The sequence below is a fragment of the Protomyctophum bolini genome (assembly GCF_963924005.1).
Source record: "Protomyctophum bolini genome assembly, chromosome: 16".
NCBI classification, from domain to species: domain Eukaryota; kingdom Metazoa; phylum Chordata; class Actinopteri; order Myctophiformes; family Myctophidae; genus Protomyctophum; species Protomyctophum bolini.
Window position 1 is genome coordinate 20,742,619 of NC_137877.1, and position 20,130 is coordinate 20,762,748.

Sequence of the window (20,130 nt, forward strand, 5' to 3'; positions counted from 1 at the left end):
GCTGGTAAGGCGGGGGGGGAACACGAACACAGTCTGTGTTTCTTGTCTCTCAGTCTCTACACAGTGTACTACTATATAGTACACTGTGTAGAGATTGAGAGACAAGAAACACAGACAGAGTATAGGAGTGACATGCAAGCAAAATAGTCCAGCCAGCTGGGAATCGAACCGGAGTCTCGCTGTCCGGCATTACAGAGAACCCATGTGCTATATGCACCCTATTCGGCTAGGGTGGCACAGATACTATGAAAACTGACAATATATCCTTCACTCTGCCCTGAACTGAAGTTGAGGTGAGTTTATTTGTTAATATTTCATTCAAAAAATACAGTAGGATTATTGAAGAATGGAAAGGCAGTATAGGGTAGATCTCCAGGGATGAGGGTTGCGGTGAATTATTGCTTACGAAAATTGCATCCAGGTGTTGTTAACTTTATACGTTTTTGCCATAAGAGTGAGTTAAACGGGGATAGATGAGTTCAGGAGAAGAAAGGTACAATAGAACTAAACTTCCCAGAGGTAACCAACTGGGGAAACTCTGCAGGTATACCTGTAGGTGATGAGATCAACCTTGAGATGTTCTCTCAGCTCTGCAAGAACAGACGGGGGATAACGAGGTGGTGGAGCAGCCAATCAGCCAGCGGTTACATAACTACATAAGGTACCACCCAGAGGGATAGAGAACATTCTGATGTTTATCTAGAAGTCACACATACTTCAGGGGTAGTCAACTTTGATGATAGGGAGGAGGGCCACAATATTTCCAGACTCACTCCAGAGTGCCACATTGCATATACTGTCTGGCAGAAATCTCTATTCGTAAATTCATTCTCTACTTCGTCATTCTATGTCATACAAAAGTAGCAAAAATAGGTAGGGTATGGTAGATCTTCTATTTTTTGCTATAGCCTATTATGAATTGGAATCGTGAATAATGTTTTGCTATTTTTTCATTGGAATCCTGAAAAGTACAATTTTTATTTAATTTCCAATGCATTTAGTTACACTTATGTTAACTTAAGCTAATAATATAGACTGAAATAATTAAAGCGGGTTTGGTTGCATGTTTGGAATTTTAACAACAGATATATCATTCAGATATTAACCTGCGGGTGAAGGTGGGGGCCGAATGTGGCTCCCGGGCCGCCAGCTGCCCATGTATGATTTACTTGAATACTCAAATATAACAACTTAAGTATATTCTCACATAGAAAGAGAGGGTTGTATATAGCAGATGATGTAGAGTTACGGTCTATTGTGCAAGTGAGAGACTATCACAGGGTTAAGGAGCCCTGGAAAAGTGTGCTTGAATGTGGCATTCTCATGCTGATGGCAAATGATCTGCATGCTGATGAACTAGAAATCACATGAATGATATTTCTCTCTCAATGACACGGATCATTTTTTTTCTCCACTTTTAGTTCAGACTCTTCAGAATCACTCAGCAGCACTCAACTACAAACCCATTAGAATATCTGTCTTTCATAGTAAATTAGCTGTTCCTTCGGTCTAATTATGAGTTCATTATCTGTGAAGGAATCAACAGATGCTGCACTACATCAAGGACACTGGAAGTATTGTCAGCTTTTCTGGGAGCCTATCTTCTTACAATGACTTCACACTGATGTGCTGTTGCCAAGTTCTGAGAATGCGACGCGTTTGCGGCGAGTTTCAAAGTCAATTTGTGTAACAGCATGAAAGCAGCTGTTTCCTAAACAATGTAGAATTATGTATTCATCATTCAACACAACAAAACTGTGAAATGACAGATTGAGGCTTTAACTAGCTATTCTAAATTCTATTGCTAGTTCGACCACTTCAGATATGGTTTAATCTTGAAATAACGAATAACCAAAAAATAGGCTATCTACAAGCTTACAACACGTTGCAACGCAATGTGATGTAAGTTTGTGGATAGCCCATTGGATAGCCCTTTTTTTTTTTTTTTAATGGCAGATGTACAAGATGTACAGAATATGTACAAGATTAACACTCGTATAGCTGCTACTTTCAAATGATGTGTAATCGAACATTTAGCTGGGGACCCCCTGGAACACACCAAGGACCCATGGAGGTCCCCGGACCCTACTTTGAGAACTACTGGCTTAAACAAAAACAGTGATTCCAAAGTTCATATGGTTAGTCAATAGTCAGTAAGTAGGAATATCATTTTCAATGGCTCCACATACAGTAAATATCTGTAAACAATCAACGCTCCTGTAATAAGTGCATGTTTTTAAAAGCATTCTTGAAGAGACCATACCATGTCCGTCTATTATAGACAAGTGTCTTCAACAGGGGGTCCTGGACCCCTAGGGAGTCCTCAGAGATACCACAGCCTTTGTGTGATATAGACTTTATTTCTTTTACATTAACCACCTGAACTCTCGCATCTCTTTTCTAGGGTGAACAGACGCGTTGTGAGCTTGTACACACTAGACAGGCACAGAGGTTTGGTGTAGTAGAGGGAGAAAAGGGCAGACCAGGTACAGAGAAAAAGGTCACAAGTTTACAAAGTAAAGCCAAGGTGGTCCTCGGCCTGAAAAGAACTTTGAAGAGCCCTTTTCTAGTACTTGACTGTTGCTGAGGCCGACCTCAAGAGGGCGCCATTACATCACTGATAACAGCAAAAGAATAGACCTAGGCATAATATTGTGTCCTAGCTGTCCTATAGATAACTAAGATAAGCATACAACTGGGATTTGTATGTATTATTGTGTTCATTTGTGTATGCTATGTTGATGAATTGAAATTTGAATACAGAGGACCACAATAGAAACAAGTTCACATGACCTTTTGTGTTATCCTTTTAGTTTTAGTATCTTACTCCACCACATGCCGTTTACAATCAATCTATCATCCTATACTTGTTATCATGGTTCCACTGTTTAGCAGGGAAACCGGAATTTTGTCCAATAACTTTTGTTCAACAAAAAAATGCATTGATTGGCCCATAGGGGGCGCTACAGTAAACACTCAAAACTAAGGCTAAGCCCGATTTTGTTCTAGAAATGAGAAACTTGCTGACAAGATGTGATCTATTCTGGTCAGTGGACAGGCTGTAAAATGTTGCCTCTAGGACTCGGGTCCAAATTACATGAAAGTGCAGTGGAGAATTTGGCCAAAAAAAATTATACAGTTAAAACCGCCCCTTGAAAATTGTCAGGGCAACCAGAAACATAGTAAATATATCCACAAAGCCCCACAATCCCTTGCAAGTCCAAAAAAGGAAGTGAATTTAGCACAATACAGACAAAAAGTAACAAAACGTACACAGATTGGTCTATAGGAGTTGGTCTGGGGGGCAGGCTCACCGCCATGTGCTTGCCATGTTGGGTCTAAGTATAGCCCTGTGCTAGGTCGTCGCTGTTGGGTGGAAACCTCATATGTCCACGGTTACGTTTTGGTAGGCTGAGGAATGGATCCCTGCTTTGTCACAGGTTGATGTAGTACACCCTCCTGATGGCATCATTTCCATTTGTCTATGACCTTCAGGACTAACTGGATCAGTTTACAGATGAGTATCAAGCAGGATGAGGATCAGCATCTCTAAATCCAGCAGTGCACCCGCTCCGGGGACAGTGACGGGTTTGGCTGGGGTGGTACAACTGTCAAACGGGTGTCTTAAGGCGGGCTCAGGAAGGACAGAAACCTCCACAGACAAGGGCAAAAGCCCAATTGATGAGACTTTCAGTAGGAAAGCACACTCCTGGTAAGGGTCCACACCCTCACTCACCCTCAAGTGAGGGTGCTCGTAGCTCAGGGTCTTGTTCTCAAGTGAGGGGGGAGAATGGAGCACGAGATCAACTGGAGATCTGGAGCAGTATTGCGTTCACTTGACCGCGCGTGATAAAAAGAGTGCTGAGCCAGAAGGAAAAGTTGTCCATCTGCTGGTCAGTATTTGTTCCTCTCCCCAGGGAGAATTTCCAGGCAAACCCATTTAGATCTGGGAGGAGGCCAGGGGAAGAAGACCTATAGGACCGGCATTCCATATTTAAAAAAATATGTCATACATACAAAAGAAGATGCATGGAAGTACTTCTGCTTCCCTGCTTTGTGATTCTAAAACTGCTGTTTTATTTAAACAAAAATAATAAAACAACCTATTTCCTTGATTTACACAACTTCATGTTTTGCTTACTTGCAGTATCAGACCCTGCCACATACAAAAAACAATCACTTCGATCTCAAGATCCACGTGTGAACAGCGTGGCTCCAAGGTGGATTTGGACTTCATGAGGTCAACCTGTGCTACAAGTGCTATACATGATCCTGGTTCTGCCTCTGCACTTCCTCCAACTGCAACAACTGGAGTGAACAGATGAAATCTGGTAGGCCTCGATTGGCTGGATGTATTAATTTATAGGCCATCCTTCTAGAGAGATTACCTCTGTGCCAAGCTTTTCAGCAAGATTACGGCGATCTTTGACATCCTCCAAACAATTGACCTGCCACTTATGCTTTAGACCTACGAATCTCTTCCTGACGGTGTCCACTGAGCTCGCGTAAATCATCTTACTCTTCAGGGGAGCACTATCTGGAGCCCAGAAGATGAAGACCAGCTCTTCTTTCTTTGTGTCCTTGGTATCATAGAAGGCGTCGTACAGAGCGTAACGGCAGTCATTTGCGGGCAGCATGTCTACGAAATGCTGGTAGGCGTCGTGGACGGTGGTTCCAATGTCGCCCAGCAGGATCTCTTTGCCATGGTCGAGAATAATGTTCTGTTTGTCTTCGCTCAGGCAGAACATGACAACCTTCTTCCTCCTCTTCTTCTCTTCCTTGTTCTCCTGCGCCTTACGCACTTTCATGTGGTTAAAAACATCAAGAACCGAGTCAGCAACTTTGATGCCAGAGGCCATTGCTACCCGTATGTATTGGCTGTATGCTCGTTGTAAATGAAAGAGGCCGCGATGACTCTTTATTTATATGCCAGGTTGGTCCATCACAGCTGCGTGCTGATTGGCCAGTGTATTATGACGACATCACGATAGCAATTGTAGCTGAAATCAAACAGGTTTTTTTTGCGTATGTGCCCCCCATGATGTCATGTAGCAAGTCTATGGACCTTTTAAGGAATAATTTATTACATACAAACTTTCAGGCCAAGTCAATGGCAAAATACATTTACTACGACGTAGTGGGTGCCAAGTCTATGGACCTTTTACGGAACTTTGATGACTTCATCATTATCATACATGTTCATCATGATAAAAGGTGCTACTCACTTCACATGAGTGTGATTTTTAAAGGTGTAGCTAGCTCCTAGCTAGCATATATCCCTCCCTATAGGGGGTGAGCAGTCTAAAAGATCTAATCTTCTACTGGGCTGATCAGGGCCAGATATCTTGTTCTGCATGCTGCCAGTAGGCGAATATTGTGAATATACTGTACACTCAGTCACCAGTCACTTTATTAGTTTGAAAACAATCCGAGGCTACTTTTTTAGACACACAACTGCACCTTTCCGATCAGCCGGACAGATTCACGCATTTTCGACTTTTTAATCAAACCCGTCAAGTGCAGTGAAACTTTAAACTCAACCCAAGCTGTTTGTTGATTCGTCACCATTCAACCCCACCTGTTAAGTAAGCCTTGCCTAGCCACGAGGCCCATAGGGCAGGAGCCTATCTCCTGTTTATGAAGCGTGAGGCAGCTTGATGTACAAGTACACCCCTCGACATGATATACAAGTACACCCCCTGGACATGATGCTAGTATGTTGCAGTGCGACACAGTGAGTGCCAATTAAGCGGATGGGCAGTGACCCGGCTGGGGATCGAACTCCAACCTTCCAGTCTCAGGGCATACACTATCTCTATCCACAAGGTCACTGAGCTGGTCACCTGTTTTATTACGGTATTATTGGTATAGATTAGAACCTTGATGAATGACTTTTGTGATACAGACATAAGAACTGAAAGTATACATTGTTAGTTCCAAGAGCTTACTAACTGGAAATTATGGGCAAACAATAAGCCCCGACTTCTTTTGTGTACAAACTAAGCTAACAATAAAAGCTCATGAAATGAACACATCTCAGTTTTGAAGCTCTTCTGCACAAAACGTGAAAAGCAACAATTCATTGATGATGGGGGAGTGAACTTACCATGCTTGCCGAGTGCCTGCATGTCTGCCTCAAATTGTCTCTTGCAGATTAACGAGGTGGGAGGGCACTTGACTCTACTGCATAAGGTGGCACTGTAAAGTGCAACCAGGCTCAGTGCAAGGATGAAGGAAAAATATGTGTTATTATTTGGGGATTTTTTTTTTTTTTTGCCACACTTGGTGTGCTGTTGGTCTGTCTTGCGTCCCCCCACTGTAGTGTGTGCATGTGCACATCTTGTTACCGGGCGGTTTTCCAAATCACCCAAATCACTGAATGCTCCTTTAACAATAACAATCTCTGCTCCAGATCAGAGCTGATGGCCTACCAGCCCCACCTACACGTACCAGATACCTGCATTCACAACAGACAAGCACTGGCAGACAGAGTGGGAGGCCGAATCAAGCTTCATGGTAATTCAGGAAAAAGCAAACACATTTTTTACTTTCAGCAAATTTGATATATAATTAGAAGGTGACACTTTTCTATGAGAAATGAATTATGGAAAAATGCAATTAGCACCGCCATCTGTAAAATGTATTCACTGTCCGCAATGATGTATTGGAACCCTTTCTGGGAGCAAACATTTGGCAAAAATTTGACAAAATAATTTCTTAATTAAATTATCTGCATTACTTAATTTACAAAAAGTGAACCCAATTAGAGAATGTAGAAGAGTTGTTATTTTGATCAACGTTCAAACGTTCAGTTATCTCTCCTATGGTACCAACATCAATACAGCATGGATGGAATTGTGGACACAAACAATCTATCCGACGGTCTGAGAGGCTACGGGCTGTATTTTGCGTGTCTTAAGTACCAGGTCTTATTCCCTAACTTGAGTAAACTAAAGACCTGGAGGCGTGATCAATGCTCTTTGGCCACTCAGAATAGCCAAATGGCATTGATCACGCCTCCAGGTCTTTAGTTTACTCAAGTTAGGGAATAAGACCTGGTACTTAAGACACGCAAAATAAAGCCCTAAATCTCATCAATGCCGAATAAATAATGGACCTTGACATGAAAGCGGTTGAAAACCACTGTTTTAAGGCAAAGGGTCAACAACGAGCGCTGTTAGGTTGTTGTTGAACATCACCTTGTCGCCCGACTCTGAGCTGCAGTCCGGGTTGCGCAGCATGTCCAAGACGCCGGCCTTCAGTTCTGGCGAGGCCGTCTGGCTGAAGTCCAGCACCTCGGTCAGAAAGTCGAGCAGCAGCTCCCCGTGCTGGTCTCCCGGGGTGAAGCACTCTGTGATGTCCATTTGAGACAGCAGCTCGTAGCTCTGGTAGCCCACTTCCTTGGAGTCCAGGAAGCTTTTGATGTCACCCATGGTCACACACTGGCTGATCTCCTGGTTGCACAGCTGGCTTCTGTACGTCCTCCACAGCTTTCCCCACCCACTCTCCCCTGAAAACAGGTTCAGACGTTTAACGTTCCAGTGGACAACCAGGGTGTCCAAATAGACCCCTTATGGATTATGTAACTCGGCAACCTGGGAACCCATTCAGTAAAAAACACAACAGCCGAGCACAGAAAATGTATAGTCTTAGTTGTATATATATGCTAATCTGTTTAAAAACCTTAAAAGCTAAACTCAATAATCTGTACCTCTTTGAAACGGCCTCTTTGCTGTTACTTTACTGTCAGCCTGCCTGCTATTCACTGTGTCAGTCAGTTCTGTGCTCCAGTGTTGTGTTTGATTAGTTGGATTCTACTTTAGTTTTATTATTATTTGTTTTACTTTAGACTATGCCAAGCCCAAGAGCCACATGTAGTCCGCAGAATAAGACCATCGCGCACTGTGCGTATACGCAGATTCAACAGGAGACGGGCGGCGTTAAGAAATGCGCTAGTGTTACGCGTTGTGCAGCGTCTGTGAGGTTTTCTTTTGTTGACGCTTGGCTCGTCGACTAGAGATTATGTCACGTTCTAAAAAAATAGTCCACTTCCTTCTTTAGGTACGCATGCATTCACATTGGAACGATCCGTATCCGAATACACTTCAACGGTCCACAGACCCGCCCCCATGTGGTCCCGGGGACGGTTGGGCGATCCGCTCCCGGGAACGGTACACATCATTCACACTACCACAACATCTGCCAAGTGCGCACCCGGGACCATAGTGTGAATCACCCCTTATATAGCTGTTCAATGGGTTTGAGAATCGTGATACCTAGGGTTGTCCCGATCGGAAATCGGGGCCGATCAAGTCATTTTCAAATGATCGGAAACGGATCAGGAGCCAAAAGACGTGATCGGGATTCGGGACAACCCTAGTATCAATATTATATCCATATCATGATATTAGACTGGATATTGTCTGTGATTTTTGGATATTATACTATTGTTATATGGCATAAATGTGTTCCATAAAATATAAATATCGGATCAGGAAAAATCGTCCGGAATCGGATCGGGAGCAAAACAACGTGATCTGGACATTCCTAGTTATACCTGTTTCACCAGTTTGTGAAACATAGGACCATGCATTGGAGACAGGATTGTTTGAAAATGTATTAACAGTATGCAGAATGCGTACATTTCACCCATGATAAAGCATTACACTTGTTTACAACAGGGTCCACCATTTAGCAGCACTAACTGTCAGGAGGGGTCTAATTTGTTTAAAGTTTTGAAGGTTGAATTTGATTGTGTTTGAAACTTTTTAAGTTTAGGGTTGAGTCTAACATGACCCCGAGGTAGTCCTACTTGAACTCTGACAAGTTCCTCCCCACCCAGAAACACATTTGTGACTAGCACAAATGGTCTTTCTTGTGTTCGAGAGCAGACTGAATGGGATCTGCACCCCAATAGTGTTTATTCTGAAAATCCATGTTTGCATTTTGTTGGAGAAGAATTGACAGGAGGGCTGTTCAAAGGACTGTTCCATCTGAGTCGCTGTTATTGAAGAAAAAATACATCTAAAAGATTAAAAAGGTGTCAGTCTCGCATGTAAACAACATTGGCTCAAGCTGTGATTCCTGTAGAAAGACATAGACACATTAGACAGAGACATTTCAATCAATCCTCAATCAATTCCTCCACTGAAGGTACTTTACTTCCTTAGACACCAGCGTTAAAAAACCCTGCAGAAATCTTGTTTGAAATGACCCCCAGTTCAAGCCCACTTACCGGAAACAAGAATAATGAGAAGTTTCCCATTTGTGTTGAGCAGGCTCCTGAAGAAGCTGACGGTAGCTGAAGGATCCTTGACGTAATACAGCATCTGTGGATTCCATCACAGATAATGAGTCCACAGCTAATTACAATCCTATGAAAGGCACAAGATACTCTAATGGGATTCATTGTTAGCTACTGTAGGTCCGGCCGCTTTATCAGCCATCGACTTTCATGACGACATTCGTATCAGCAGTTACAGTATGCATCCGATGACGTGTCCCGATTTATATCCACCTTCAACGATGTCATTATAGGCAAATCTTTCAAATGTTCAAAGATACAACATCAACGCAACACATTATTTTTGAAAAACTGTAATCAAAAGACTTTGCCCTTCTTTTGATAAAATACCAGTCAAAGTATCCATGTACATCGGAGGGCTAGGACTTTCCAAAAATAATCGTAATCGTCATACTAAAAAAATCTAGATTGGTCTGGCTCGAACTGTAACATACTGTTGGTGTATACAATTGAATATACCAAGATTACTCTTAGTCTTTTTGTTCACAAGATGTAAAACATTAAGTACAACCTTTAACAAAGTTGCAAAATGAATATGTCCTAACTATGGCAATAATACAGTAAGGGCTATACACAAATATGTCAATGTGAGGGTCATCAGCACCAACCTGAATCATGTGAATGAAATCTGCCTTCTTGGTCATCTGTTTGACTTTCCAGTGTTCCTCAAATTCGGCGGCCGTCATCTTATTCCAGGTGAACTTGATGTGATCCAAGTCCTTTTTCTGGGACACTTTTACTACAATCATACAGACAATCAGACAGACAGACAGACAGACAGACAGACAGACAGACAGACAGACAGACAGACAGACAGACAGACAGACAGACATGTTAACATGTACTAATAATTCAAAATCTACAAAGTAACTAGCAACTAGATTTTTATTTAAAAAAATTGCCAGTTCAAATATGATTATTTTGGGTGTTACGGGCTGGTTACCAAAGGTGAACGGCACACCGGTCCTTACGAGGTGCCAGCCAACGGAGCAAACACTAAAGAATAAAGGAGTATTGCCGGCCAACTCGTATAGAGCACCGAAGTCCTGACGTCACTGTCGGTAGAGGGCGTCAGTCCCCAGGTTCATGTATTTTTTATTTGCATTGAAAGGGGGATTTTAGATCTCTTCATATAAGAACTGCTTTTGAAAAATAAACCGATCATCCCGGCCTTTTCACTCATATGGATATGAAGCATCGACTGAAGGTGGAAATGTACAAATATACCCAAAGAGTAACAAAATAAGCGTTAGAAATGAGTCAAACAACCCAGAGACTACATTTCTGGGTAGGCGGGTGGCTGCATCTGTCCGTCGCACAACAGAAACTGAATGTTAATTACGTTTATTTTAATTTTAATTTTATTGATATTTAATGTTTCGTGGTTAGTACGAGTCGAGTCACCACCAGCTGAGCTTACGTCAATGAGGAATCTCAGGAACGCAATGTGTTGACAGCTGGACGTGACATATATTAGCAGCGACATTGCCTTCATATGTATTTTCAAGGCTTTTGCGGCCACATTAATTCCATTTTCTCCAGAAACTGGCTGTATCAAATATTAATGGACATCATTAACGACACACAGCCACCCCCCTGACAGAAAGGCAGAGATGATCGGTTAATTTTTCAAACACAGTTCTTATATGAAGCGATCTAAAATACCCCTATGGGGATTTCAAAACAACAAAAAAAATACATGAACCTGTGTACTGGCGCCCTCTAGTGAAAGTGACGTCAGACTTCAGTGCTCTATCCACACTTTTCCTGGGCTGTGTGTGCTCCAGTTCCTGTTGATTTCATTGGATATCATTGGTCATCTGACCAGTTTCATTGGCTTTTATTGGATCAAATCGACAGGAACTGGAGCACACACAGCCCAGGAAAAGTGTGGATAGCTGCTAACAGTTAATTGTGAACACTGTGAAGACTGGAAACTCACAGGTGTAACGTTTCGGACAGAGTGTGGATCTATACACCTTCATTCTTTAGCTATATAGCAACATACTTTTCCTCAAAACTTTATCACATCACAGGTTTAGTAAAAAAGTTGGTGATGGACCAGATTTTGCGTCTTTTATGTCCAGTGTTATCTGGTCGAATGCACATTAGTGAGGAATGGCCTACATTTAAAGACCTAAAATGGTAAATGGTAAATGGTGCATTTATATAGAACCTTTATCCAAGGCACTTTGCATAGATTGTGCATTACATTCACCCATTCACACGCACATTCATACACCGATGGCAGCGGAAACCATGCAAGGCACCAACCAGCACATCAGGAGCAATTAGGGGTTCAGAGTCTTGCTCAAGGACACTTCGACACTAACTCTGGGGCCCTTCATCGCTGACAACTCAGTTTGGCTGGGCATGCAGATCCAGGAAGACCGTTGGTTATTCTAATCATGGAGGCTGCAGTGCACTTGGCCACTTTCAGTGCAGCAGAAATGTTCTTGACTTATATCCTGACCTTTCCCAGATTGTTGTCATGGCACACAGGCACAGAGACACACCATTAACTGTGAGACCTGACATGGACAGCTGTGTGCCTTTCCTAATTATATTGAATTAATTCAGTTAGGCACAACAGGTGGACTCCGTTCAAGTAGTAGAAGCATCTCAAGGACTATTCATAGTAATAGGATGCATAATATGGGGTCATTATTGTGCCAAAATGTTTGATCGTTTAACAGCGAGCTAAATTGTGAGTGTCGTAGCAAAGGGTCTCAATAGACCTATGTTAAAGGGATATTTCAGACTTTCATACGTTCACTTTGTTTTATTAATTGTATTATTTATTATTGAAGTATTTTATAAAAGAAAAACTCCCAAAAAGACACTCCCAAAACAAATGTTTTCTTTATTACTGTGCTTTGTGTAGAAAGCTCCACAGCACATTTTTATTAAATACATCTTAAGCTGAGTCTGAATCGTAACAAAATGTTGAAAACTCGAAACTGTCTGAAAACGTTCTGTATGCACTGTGTATGTATAGATCGTTCTGTCTTTGGAAGATATGCATCAGCGTTCGCCATGCCTCTGGGCTGGGTACCAGAGGCATACTACCAGAGGTATACTGGGTACCAGAGGTATACTGTAGGCAGTGTAGGCTGTGTGGTACCTCTGTAGTTGTGCAACTGCTGGCTGCTGGGCTCCACCACCTCGTTATCCACCGTCACCCCAGGGTGCTTCTGACAGAGCTGAGACATCATCTCAAGGTCGATATCACCTATAGGTAGCAGCACAGTTATTCCAGTTACCTCTGGGAAGTTTAGCATTAAACTATACCCAAAGTCAACTCCTGTTATCCGCTGACATGAATGGGAAATCCTATTTGTATTCAATCAATAAAAAGGACAGATAGTTTCTTTTCAGAATTAGAAAAATATAAACAGTCAAATGGGCAGAAACCACTGTGCAAGAATGACTGTTGCAATAGTGCATCACTTTCCACAAATTCTCCGATTCTGAAAATGAGCAGCAGTATGTATTTTAAAAGAAAAGGATAATATAATTTATATTCAATAGAGTATTCCAGTGCTGGAAATTCCCAGAATTCACTGGGGAATATTCCACTGAAATCTGGGCAGGTATCAATGCCCATTGCTGTGAATTGCAACACTGGTTATGGTTTTGGGGCGGAAACATGGGCCTAACTGTGAATTGTTGTGCAATTGAAATGAGCCAGTGGAAAGCAAAAAGCGTATGCGAACAGCATGGCCCATTTCCAGCACTGATAATATGTAGCCATTGTTAGAAGTTGTGCAAGTTCATTGAACGAGCTTGGGGTGATGGGATGGCTGATTTAACCAGATCTGATCAGAGTCCAATTGATGACTCAGGGACGTATATACCGTGCAACCACTTTAACTTGAGATTTACAATGCTAGCACTTTTGACACACTGATGCAGTATATTATAGTACATTGTGGGTTGTATATTGAGATGGCAGGTATGTGACATTGAAAAGGACAAATAAAACATATGGGACACTTTATTAGAACACAAAAGAAATCGCTACAGCCTCAGTAATGAACCAGTGAAATTAGGGTATTTTATGATGCCTCTCATTGCATTCACAGCTGCAGTACACCGTTCTAACGGTCCTGAAGTGGGGCCGCTGTCTCATTTGGGGCCGTGAAATTTGTAGTCCCTGTGTGTCTCTATGTGCAAGCTAGTCCTCTAGTCAAGCTGGTTTTCTCATTGGCTGATGTACCGGTATGTGCGCAATGGTTTTTGAGATATTAAAATTGTTATTATTCTTATTGTGAGTGAATGCATGGGACCCGAACGGAAACAAGACTGCAAGGTCTTTCTTCGGTGCTGACCAAATGTGCTTTACTGTACCCTGTACTGTCTGCACCTTATTGTCTAATAACATTACCAATCAAAAACCGCAAATATGTCCGGGCAGAAACGTATAACTCAGAACACAATAGTTCTGCCTTAGAGAATTTTGGTTCCAGCCTAAACTCCCGTGCGGACCCCCGCAAATAATAATGCAGCTGGTAATTAATTGATTTATTCAATTCTTGTTTGTACTTTATTGTTGTGTAAAGCACTTTGTGCTGCATGAAAGGTGCTCTATAAATAAAGTTTATTACCGTGCATGTTTTAGTCAAAACTGTGAAACCTCACGTCTCAGAAAATGTCAGAGCACATTTTCAAAAAGGTGTTATTCATTCATGCAGCACACTGATGAAGACGGGGATAATTTTCCATGCAATACTTTTACTTAACTCTTTCACTTTTGAAGTGGTCAAACATATAATCACATTGTTTTTCTTGTCTTGGATGAGTTTCTATTGAAGCATGTAAAGAAAAAGAAAGAAAGAAAGAAAGAAAGAAAGAAAGAAAGAAAGAAAGAAAACAAACTATTGGGGAAACTTTTACCTCACGAGAATGTGAACTTGCACCACATACTGTTTATAAAATTACCTACAGTACAGGGCCGGCTAATGTTCAAATTTTAAAACCATATCAAATAACATTAGTCAGTCAGAAATGTGCATATCCGCTGCTCTCAAAATGTGTACGTGAAAGATGGTATGGTAGCGAAGGTTCAGCAAAACTAGAGTGAACAAGCACATAAGCAGTGATGTAATGTAAGGTCCTCACAACAGGTCCTGCCAGCTGCAAATGACAGGACAATTGACAAAGTAATGAAAATAAAAATAAATGACATTTGCCGGAAATAATTGTTTGCCTCCCTTGTATTTACTATATATGAACCTCTTGCAGCTGTTGCAAGAGCTTGAAATACTGACTCACAGTCATAAAAGAATAAACCAAAACTTCAGATGATGATATTTTCACAAATCCACTTGCAATAGCACATAAACACACAACCCTCAAACTTATTATTCAAATTAATACAATAATTGCCCAAAACTGTCTTCCCATTCGCTGGAAAGCTCAAGCGCTCCAGTGGGCACATGCCATATGGGTAAAGTATCTGTCCACCGCAGGTCTATTATTCTATTACAAAGTTAAACACAACTAGTTGGAGGAGGGCAGCCAGGTGGGGAGAGTGATCTTTGTCACTGTACTAGGGACTCCTACTGGCTGGGGCAGCGCCTGTCACTACTAGGGACTCCTACTGGCTGGGGCAGCGCCTGTCAGTACTAGGGACTCCTACTGGCTGGGGCAGCGCCTGTCACTACTAGGGACTCCTACTGGCTGGGGCAGTGCCTGTCAGTACTAGGGACTCCTACTGGCTGGGGCAGCGCCTGTCAGTACTAGGGACTCCTACTGGCTGGGGCAGCGCCTGTCAGTACTAGGGACTCGTACTGGCTGGGGCAGCGCCTGTCAGTACTAGGGACTCCTACTAGCTGGGGCAGCGCCTGTCAGTACTAGGGACTCCTACTGGCTGGGGCAGCGCCTGTCAGTACTAGGGACTCCTACTGGCTGGGGCAGCGCCTGTCAGTGGGACGTGCTGAACGGGAGGAGTAGGATTGCTAGCCTGCTAGCTCCCGGTGGAGCTTCCTCATGGGCTGTTGAGCCAGTAGGGCACATAAGATGCAATGGCAACATAAGATTGATTGGTATAATAACTACATTTGGAGTCATTCATTTGGAAAGAAATATACAGTATATATTTTTTTAAATAATAATATTAATAGAAATAAGCTTAACTCAACTCAAATCCAGGTGAAGCTAGGTTATAATTTCTGACTACAAATGGGGCAGTAGATCAAGGCCGTTGTGTGCTCCATACAGCAGATCAGGGGGCAACTGCTTGGCTTAAGGAGAGGACTTTGTATTCACTAAATAAATACATTTATGATAATGTTTGCCACAGGATGACTTGCCATAAGCTGCGCAGTATCCTGTCTGCAAGCCCTTATTGAATCTTACAAGTTGACAGAGCACCTGGACCCTCTGGCTATAGTCTTGCGAAGTCAGAGGATTGGAGATCTCGGTCTACTGAAACTGTACGTCTTCATGCAATGAATGAAATGACAGAAACCATTCAGATGTATCTTTTTGTCCACTGTTCTAGCCCATATTGAATTCAGATTTCCACTGACAGAAATCTTCCCAGGCAGAAATCTCCCTGATCTTCTGGCTACGCAAGGCTACTCTGGCCACAGCCTAGAGTGAAGTAAATGTAGTGAAATAATTCCAGTACATCTGGGAAGCACAGGTGCATGAGCGGAAAAACTTTTCCACTTAACTAAAGAAACACCCTGTGGGAGAGTTTACTCTGACTCGCCATTCTCTCTCTAGGCCAACTGCTGAACTTAAAAACTAGCTTCATTAAAGCGCAGGTATGGGACCCCTGATAACTTCGGATATGACATTACTAAAAGGGTAATAGCTCTCGTGGGCTAAGTAAGGGATGCTTCTTTGAAAATAAATTATATAAGCTCTATCTCTAAAACAAAGAACTACACCTTAGCGGGTGACACTGTCGGGCAAACCGAGGTTAAAGATTATCTTGGCAGCTGTTGCATATAAACCTTTGGAAATGACGGTAGCCATTCAGAGGGGTTAAAGGTTTTTATGCAACACTCCAACACGGGCCATAAATTACACACAAGCACACAAACACAGCCTCCATTATTCAAAACATGACTGCTGCCGGATCACCTTAGCTGTCAGAAGCCATTCTATCTCTTTTACTGCGTCACAAAAAACTAGGAGATAATGTACTGTCTGCTCATAGTGTCGTCCTGATGCTCGTTACCTGCACCACTTCCAACTCCAATGACGTTCAGATGCGGCTGTCCTGCTCCAACGCTGATGGAGGAGAAGAGAACATTGCTGTGAACAGATTTACCTTCGACGACAGACACCAAATCAAATTCTATTGTGTAATATCATGGCATGCGCCTGAACCACTAGGCCAGCGGGCGCACCAGAGATAAGAGGTTTCTGCTCAACAGCAACGACAAAATATCGTAGTTGTCAGGTGGAAGCCTTGTACCGTGTCCAAAACCATACTGTACATCTACACATTAAGATAAAGTAGCGTGTACAAACCGGTGTATACAGTATAGTCAGTATGAAATTGCAAACTAGTATAAAGTGCCACTTCATTCATATAATAAATGAATTAATACATTAATGCAGGTCAACGTTTCCAGGCCAAGGACCCCTTAACTGAGGGATATGAAGCAGGGACCCCCACTACATGTATTGTTAAATTGTGTTGCACTTTTTCATAGATTTCATAGATAGCTTCATAGACTTGTTTGATGGAATGCACACACAGATTAGACACACCAACGGACAGACATGCGGAAACAACGGTCGGACATGCGGTCGGACATGCGCTGCTCCGTGCTTGAGGTTAGGGTTTGAGGTAGGTTGTCGGTCTAGTGACAGTCGGACCAATTGTATGTCTAAACTAAAGCCTGTACCTGGTTTGACTCTCTTTGGCTCTATGATCACTGCATGTTGGATTCATGGCTAGAAAATTAACCACAGCAATACTTGGTAAACTTGACCTTTCACTGATTCACTCTGTACTTGGTTTGCTCTTTTGTCCCTCTACTCCAAACCACTTTTCCAAAAATAGCAGATCCACAAGCTCATACATTTGCAATTGTTGGCTGAAGTTCTTCTCAGAATAGGGATGCTAGGGTTCAAGAGGTTAATGTAAAAAAAAACTGTTGAAGACTCCTGCATTAATGTGAATAATAAAGTATTCTCCTGTGTGAGACTGTGAGTAGGACAGGGTAAGGGTTTACCTTGCTAAAATGCCGGGCAGAATGTTATGGATGAAATCCTGCATGCACTGATGCTCAGAGGAACGGTCCAGGAACATCTGGAATGACTTCTGGTATCGGCTGTCATCTTCAACCAGACTCCTCAATGGAGATGTCATGGTGGCAGCTGCAGTCTGTCACACTGAACCCTCTAACAGCAGAAACCACACATTTATTTAGGGAGTCTGTGCATGCAATAGGCCTACAGAGATATTCACGTTTAAGAAATGAATGCATCTTTTGAAACATCTCACCACCAGGCCGCAGCACGGCCTGAACGGAGGGTATGTACATCTGCCTACCATAGAGCGTGGAATAAATGCACAGGAGTCGGGACCCTACGTAAAGCGAGATCCAAAATTCAGAAAAGCTTTACAGAGAGTCCGAAAGGGGCTAGATCATTTGCGACCAGCAAATGACCTCACAAATTGTGCCTTACATATTATTTGTCAAATTTGATATTAATAAAATGCAAGGCTTTTGCACACCTACAGGCAACAGGTGCGTAGGAGAGGGTACGGTGCCCAACAATGACACCCGCACACTGTCTTCAAATGCAGTGACCAACTTTTAATAGGGAAACAGCATTTGATATTAAAATAAAAAGATCTTAAAAGTCATTAAATTGTACATTTATAATTTGCAGATGCCCTGTAGTGTATATAGTTATACTGTATATGTTAACAATTGATTTGTTTACTGTTAGTGTTGAGTGAGAAAACAATGTGCACACTATGATTAAATCATGGGTGCCAACGACCCAGTTTGGTAGTTGCGAACCAGAGCAGGTTAGACAGGACTGGTTTTCTCAGGTCATTCATTCATACATTACATTATTACTAGATAGAGACTAGCCTTAATTGTTCCTTGGATCAAGACTGTTATATAATTATGTTATCGATTCTGACACTTGTGTATCTGACTGTCTTGAAATGACTGTAGGAAAAGCATCGATTTAGACGACGTACATACGATTATCGTATGCACATAACAAATGTCAGGACTCAGAATCGATTAAATCAATGCTCCAGGGCTACATATAGACTAGCAATTTGTATAACCCCCTGCTTTTCTAATTACACAGACGGGAAGACTGAAGCTGTGGGTTTATGCCGTGACTGCAGTTGGATTCATCTTAATATTATTCATTATTGCACTATCATTCCTGGTCTGGTATGTCAGAAACTTTACTACAATTGGGTTCTGCTTGTGGGGCTAGTCTATATGGTATGTATAGAAGCGATCATCCAAATTTCATAAAAGCTTTATGGAGGGAGGGTTCCGAGAGGGGCTGTATAGACCAGCATGCTCTCATAATGTTTAGCCTTCCTTTAGCCCATGTACAAAATCGTAGCCCTGGTACGTGCATTAAACGCTGGACAAAATGTGACAATTGCACAAGCTGCACTTGTTGCTTACTAATGTTGACAGACTGACACTGTGGTGCCTGCACTTAGGTAGCATAAGCAAAACATATTAAACATTCAGTAGGCTAAATGAATGCTGCAAACATGTGTTGTTGTTGTTGTTTTTACACCACCCGGGATACATAACTTAAGCGACAACGTCATAATGTGACTTACTTTGGAGAGTGTCACGAACGCAGATTGTTGTGTTCTGACTTCTGAGTCTGACCCACACACACACACACACACACACCACACGGACGGAAAAGGAATGGTTGAACAGTAAGATAAACACTATACTTCTGAAGCAGAGGGGCAGTCACTGTCACACAGAGTGGGCGGGGTAACGTCGTGACGGGATCTATAGATCCCGTCACGACGTTACCCCGCCTGCCTGGCCATATATGGCCAGGCAGGCAGTCTACTATAGTGTAGACTGTCTGACAGACAGACAGACAGACCTGTGTAGTTCACAGACAGACAGTAAAAAAAATCACACCCGTGTGAACTGAGTGTTGCAACTCCCCTCCCCCCCTCCTCTCTCTCTCTCTCTCTCTCTCTCTCTCTCTCTCTCTCTCTCTCATTAGCAGGCAACAGTGCAGTGCAGCACTATCTCTCTCTCTGTTTCTGGCACAAGCCGTGTATATCCATCAAAGATATTTTTTACCTGTAGCCTACTATATTTTCACCTGTAGGCTACTTTGAGATTTGTCCTGTACTTTTAAACAGAGAGAGATGGGGGGGGGGGGGGTGTAAAGTGTCTAGTTATAGTGAGAGAGAATACACAGTGGCAGAATACCTGAGCACCGTGACCGACCCAAAACAAAGAAAAATCTTAACTAGGTACAGACTCAGTGAGCACAGTCTCGCAATCGAGAAAGGCCGTCATAGGCAGACCTGTATCCCGAGAGAAGACAGACTATGCACCCACTGCACACAAAATGAAGTGGAAACCGAGCTACACTTCCTAACCATCTGTCCATTGTACCAAGACATCAGAGACACATACTTCCCACAGATTACAACCACACACAGAGATTTTGAAAACATGACCAATGACAAAAAACTCCCATATCTGCTGGGCGAAGTACAATAATGTGCAAACACAGCAGCAAGATTTGTGAGTTGCTGTGATAGGAGAAGGATATCAAATGGAACACAACCACCCTAAAGACTAATCATTGTGTATATTCCTGCACTATAC

The 20,130-nt window shown here is 42.4% G+C and overlaps 2 protein-coding genes across 2 annotated transcripts; both read right to left on the minus strand.

Moving 5' to 3' along the window:
* Positions 1–4,092: 4,092 nt before the first annotated feature.
* Positions 4,093–4,956, minus strand: LOC308331016 (cofilin-1-like). Its single transcript, XM_080786108.1, has one exon. It carries the CDS (start codon positions 4,857–4,859, stop codon positions 4,356–4,358), a length of 504 nt encoding a protein of 167 aa, XP_080642234.1. The 5' UTR covers positions 4,860–4,956; the 3' UTR covers positions 4,093–4,355.
* A 431-nt stretch (positions 4,957–5,387) lies between these two features.
* Positions 5,388–19,250, minus strand: LOC308331015 (histamine N-methyltransferase-like). Its single transcript, XM_080786107.1, has 7 exons — positions 19,104–19,250; positions 17,503–17,671; positions 16,497–16,549; positions 12,429–12,536; positions 9,913–10,043; positions 9,236–9,329; positions 5,388–7,510 (listed from the first exon to the last, which is right to left on the minus strand). Exons 2-7 carry the CDS (start codon positions 17,637–17,639, stop codon positions 7,149–7,151), a joined length of 885 nt encoding a protein of 294 aa, XP_080642233.1. The 5' UTR covers positions 17,640–17,671; positions 19,104–19,250; the 3' UTR covers positions 5,388–7,148.
* Positions 19,251–20,130: the final 880 nt, after the last annotated feature.